The sequence below is a fragment of the Frankliniella occidentalis genome, unplaced genomic scaffold (assembly GCF_000697945.3).
Source record: "Frankliniella occidentalis isolate FOCC.00 unplaced genomic scaffold, Focc_3.1 Scaffold19, whole genome shotgun sequence".
In the NCBI taxonomy this organism is placed as follows: domain Eukaryota; kingdom Metazoa; phylum Arthropoda; class Insecta; order Thysanoptera; family Thripidae; genus Frankliniella; species Frankliniella occidentalis.
Genome location: NW_026267149.1, coordinates 2,316,263 through 2,321,553, shown reverse-complemented (window position 1 = coordinate 2,321,553; position 5,291 = coordinate 2,316,263). Strand labels below are relative to the sequence as shown.

At 58.4% G+C, this 5,291-nt stretch overlaps 1 protein-coding gene across 2 annotated transcripts in view; it reads right to left on the bottom strand.

Annotated features, from left to right (window-relative positions):
* Positions 1-5,291, bottom strand: part of LOC113214564 (serine/threonine-protein phosphatase 6 regulatory ankyrin repeat subunit A) — a 24,826-nt gene that overhangs the window by 18,204 nt on the left and 1,331 nt on the right. For both annotated transcript variants that reach the window (XM_026433987.2, XM_026433978.2), the window contains exons 2-3: positions 3,974-4,483; positions 2,692-2,793 (exon numbers count right to left, since the gene is read on the bottom strand). In XM_026433987.2, the coding sequence (XP_026289772.1) occupies positions 2,692-2,793; positions 3,974-4,330 (459 nt within the window). In that variant the 5' untranslated portion in view covers positions 4,331-4,483. The remainder of the gene's footprint in view (positions 1-2,691; positions 2,794-3,973; positions 4,484-5,291) is intronic.

The following is a 5,291-nucleotide window of genomic DNA, read 5'->3' as shown; positions in this document are numbered from 1 at the left end:
CCCTCCTCATTTCCCCGCAGGCCGCAGAGTGCCCCGCCCGAATGAGGCATACCGATCGGAAATACTTTCTCCTCACGTGAGTCCGGCCGGCGCCGCGGAAGCCATCATCGTTACTCCCGTAGGCGTGGCCGCCCGGCTCCACCGCGGAACAGACTCGCCGATACTCGCATACTTTGGAAGATTAACGTGTTGACTGCGGCTCATTTTTTATTTGGTGCCCATGACAAGGGGGCGTGGTCACATAGTGGTCACGCTGCACTGAACGCGTCACATTGCCGCAAAGTAAAGCTCTGTTTAGCTACAAGACCAATTAAAGTGCACGGTGAGAATCAGCATTACCGTATAGGCCGTCTTCATCAAAACCGAAACGGAAACCGTCAATCTTTATCAAAACGGAAAACTTTTACCTTTGGCCCTTCGACCCTTCGGCTTTCGGGTTGAGTCACACAGGGGACTATCTAAAAACGTTTTTAATCGTGACGTAAGTCGAGACTGCGTTTTCTATGTAATTTTCTTACATGTAAGACCGATAATTTACACCAACTCCAATCGACCAACCTGGTGCTCGGGCGGTGGTGTGACGCCGTGTGACGGTTGTAGCCTCGGTTGTAGCCCTGAGAGCCCGGCGCAGGGGCTTGGGGTGATAGCGAAAGGGAGGGAGACTAGGTCAACGTCAAGATGGCCATAAAGCTCGCCGTTGGAGGCAAACTCGCTCGGTGCGGCGGTCAGGGACCACCAGGGGCCGCTCCGCGCCTGCGGCCCCGCCACGCCTGACCCCGTTTTGTTTCCCCGGTCGGCCAGACTTTAGCCGAGACGCAAACACCTTCGGTGCTGCCGCGTTGCTTGCCGCGCTGCCGACCACCCCGCACGCAACGCGCGGCCGCGGGTGGAGAGCGTGCGAGAGAGATCAACAGGGCAGCGGGAGCGAGAGAGACGGCGGCTCATGAAGGGGTCGCTCTCCGTCTCTCACACGGGGAGCTTCGGGCGAAGAGTTCTCTCACCATGTCTCCATCCCTCTCTCGCAGCGCCGAAGGCAGATAGGCAGCAATAACCACCCCGATGCGGAAGCCTTGCGCGGGTCCGGTGTGTGAGGTGAGGGTGGGGATCGAGGTGGGGATCGTGTGTGTGGAGGAAGAAAGCACGGGGTGTATGCGACGGGATTAGCGGAATTGAACTATACTTTCACTCGTTGTCAGCGTCGCCTACACTGTAAAAATATTTTTTGGAAATTTCCAAACAATGAACTGGAAGATTTGCAGCCCAAACAGTTTGGAAATTTTGAAATCCAAACAGTTTGGGAAACACTATATTCCAAACTTTTCGGAAAATCTCTATGAAATTTCTAAATTTCTTTGAAAGTCGTTATTTTTGTTGTTTTAAAACACTGTTTTCGTGTAAAATCGTACCTTTCTGTTTTCCAAATTGTTCGGAAATTTCCCGCAAAATGTCCGGAAAACCACAATTCCAATAACAATGTTTTGGAAAACCATTTTTCCAAACTATTTGGACAGATTTTCTTTGGAAAATTCTGTACAGTGTACGCCATCCTCGAAATTTACAGTGCCGCAGTGCCGTTCACTCCTTTGCCTGGGCATGCATCTGCACCAGCCTTGACCCTCGACCTCCAGCCCTCTCCTCGGGGTGGTCACTAAGGCATTAAGGTTCAGGGTTGATTTGTTTCCCCTCGTTCCTATCCCAGCTCGACCCACCCAGTGGTCTGATGAATTGAGAATGATGACGGCTTTCTGGTGGAGGGCCGGCTTTGTGACATTCACAGTCGAGCAAACTTTGGGTGGCAGCAAAATCATGATGTGGAAGAACCCAACTCTTTGGGAAGTCCAATCGAGAGTTCATAGTCTCAGGGCTAACTACCCTTGGACTGGATGACCGAGGGTTGGCTCGGGCTCTGCCCATAGCACCCTGACGTGTTCTTCGTACCCTTCACTTGACCTTTGCGGCTTATCAGCTCGAGCTGCCCCCCCCCCCCCCCCCCTCTCTCCTGAGTCCGCCCGAGTCCGGCTCAAGGCGACCGTAAGGCCGACACGTAATTTGCATATTATCGCTGAGGAAGGGAAGGGGCGCCCGACTGGAAAGACCTTGCCCAGCCCAGCACGCCCCGAGTCCGGGGGCGCGTCCGGGTGCGCTGCGGCCGGTCGGGTCCGTGCCGTGCAGCGCAGCGCGGGCCGGCCAGGCTGGGCGCTTTCGGACGCGCCTCCCGAGTGAGAGTGGCCAGGGGGTGGGTGGGGGCGCGGCCGGGCGGAGCTGCAGTAGCCCACGCCTCGGATCCTTGGGGTAGTTTGGCGCCCCCTCGGCAAGCCCCCGGCGACCACCCCTCTGACGTCAGACGCAGCGTGCTTGATGGCATCCGGTCAGTGTGGCTGAATGTGGGGCTAGCGTGGCCGCGGCTAGCAGCGCTCCGGGGGAAGGGAAGGGCCGCGGGTTGGCGGGGCGGAGGAGGGGGGGGGGGGCTGGCCACGGCATGAGGGCGGCCGCTGCAGGCCAGGCGAGGCGGCCGCGGGCCAAGAATACAGATCTCGCCTAATTTACGGCACGATGGCCGAGCTATTATTTCAAGACACTCGCGGGAATAAGAATAAGGCAGTATAGGTGGGTTACCGCGGCTCTCGGTCGGGCGCATAGGGGACGGGGCCCGGGGCCCCTCGGGCAGGGCGAGACGCAGGATGCACTCACCTGATTCCTGGTCGTCGGATCGCAGCCGAGGTCCACCATCCGGTCCAAGAAGGCGGTGCGGTTGTCCTTGACGGCGTACATCAGCGGGGTCATACCGGTGGTCTGCGGGGGAAAAATAATATCTGGAGTTTGAGTCAAAAGTCGCAAACGTCGGGAAAAGGCACAGAGAGTGAAATGTTGCGCATATTTGCCCCATTACTTTTGGAACGAATGCGATTCAGCTTTTTTATTTTCACCCAAAATACAATCATATCGTGCATCTGCCCGCTCTGCTTTACAGAGCTCTCGGCCGAGTTCCGTTCTCAGCGCGTGTGGTGAAATGGTAAGGAGCGGTGACCTTGGCTCCAGTGGTAGCCGACGGCCGCTGCTATGTGCAAGGCCGGGGGATTTCCCGCGGAAAAGAAAATGACGTCACGGCGGTGGCCGCCGCGGCCAGTTTACGGGCGGAACATTCATCACGAGAAAGACACGGCCGGCCGCGGGACCGCGAAGTGCAGCCCCTCCGCGGGGGGTTGCAGCCAGGGTTGCACCATTGTCGGTAAGATCACCCCCGCCCCAACCCCCTCGCCATGGCCGGTCATTATCTCAGACGCGCCGCCTCCGAATAACACTCTGCTTATCCTCCAACTTAATGGGCCCCGCGGCGCCGAGTTAAGTAGGGGCTCGTTTATTCGGAGACGGCCTGTCCATAGGGCTCTAGCCAGGGCCCTGGCGCACCCCGAGGCTGACCCCAATACACAGGGCCGGCCTCCCGCACGCCATACCCGCAGAGCACGGCTGTAGCCGCCAGAAAAGCTTACCAATTATTTCGATGATAACTTTTATTATTATAGACATTTTCACCCCTAGAGATCTCCCCAAAGAAACTCTGACTCACATTATTTGTTCTAGTTTTTGAAGCAAATTGGTCTTTTACAGTCATGCGAGTGGATCAGCGTCCAGCTCTTGCAGAAGAATGCAGGGAACAAAAAAACGGAGATCACCATGCTTTTACATTGGACTTCCGTTTTCTTGTTCTCTGCATTCCTCTGCATTTCAGCTTTACCCGAATGCTTTATTGAAAAAGTTGTAATCCAGTCCAAATACTTCTGAAGATAATAAATTTTTGACTACGAAGAAACGTTGTGATTTCCCCCCAAAATCACGAAGAGTTCTGGCAACTTTTTTCACAACGAATTCTTTGCGAAGTTTTGACCTTCTTTGTAACAGTGTCGAGAGAATGGGCACCCCCGCCCGCAAGTGATCGTGTGGTACGGTGTACCTCCGTGTCGTATGTACTCACCGGGTCCGCGACGCCGGCCAGTGGGAGGGTGACCACGTCCTCCCCGGCGCCCGCAGGGTCGGCTTTGGCCTCCGCCTTGGCCGCGGCCACGGCCTTTTCCAGACTCTTGAGCGCCTGGTCCACGGGCGGCCACTCGCCCTTCTGGCACATGGACAGCAGTCGCAGCGCCGCATCCCGGCTGGTCGCGCCCGCGGACCCGGGCTTCTTGTCTGCGGCCGGCGCGGCTGCCGCGTCCGCGCCGCCGTTGGCCGCGCTCGCGTCCTCATCCTGGTCGGCGGCGGCCTTGGCCGGGTTCTTGTTGGTCTTCTTGTCGTCGCCGTTGCCTCCGGGCGGCCCCGGTGGCTTCTTGCTGCTCATGGTCCAGGGGCCCTGGCCCTAGCCTCGCGCAGGGCCCCGTGCAGGGCAGGCTCCGCGGTCGCCTCGGGCCTCCACTCCATGGTCCGCCGCCCCGGTGCGCCGCAGTCCGGGCGCGGGGGAGCGGGCTGCCGTCACTGGGGCCTGCGGCTCCGCCTGCGGACAGAGAGAGGAGAGGACGCTAGAGCTCGCGCCAGAGCGAGGAGAGACGGATGGTGCCGGCGGTGCACGGGCCGGGCCCGGCGCGGCCGCGCACGTGCGGGGAAGCCGTTTTAGATTTGTTTACATCTCAGCACCGAGCGGCGTTTGAGCCGAGCGGCGCTTATGGTTGACGGACATACACGTTGGGCAAAGAGCTGTCAGCTGTTGGCCAACATGTTGGCCCCGCAGCGCCGCCGCCTGTTTCAAACAGACATTCACATTTGCGCTGAGCGGAACCGTCTGAATACGGCTTTGCCGTATATTCCACAAGCGCGCCGCTGAATGATGAAGACGAGAAACGCACCCCTCCAGGAACACGAGTCTGCCCAGCTGAAACAATTACACGCGGACACAGTGCTAATTCTGAAGCAGCAACCGACCCCGACTCGCAGAGCCCCCAACACCACAGCGCGGCGGGCCTAGCGGCGTGCTTGATGAGCCGTCCGACAGGTACGTGTTGATCGTCCCGCTGCAGCACGAACCGCTTAATAAGTCCCTCGCGCTGCACCGCACCGCATTCAGTTAGGCCCAGTGCCCCGCGGCGCGCCCCCGCAACCCCCCGGGGGAACCCCCACTCAATAACCTGTCAGCCGCATCCCATCGGCAGCGCGGCGGGAAAAATTAAATCTGACGGCAAAGAGAGAGGGGGAGGGGTGGGAGACAGGTGGGAGACAGAGACAGAGACAGAGACAGAGACAGAGACAGAGACAGAGACAGAGACAGAGACAGAGACAGAGACAGAGACAGAGACAGAGACAGAGAC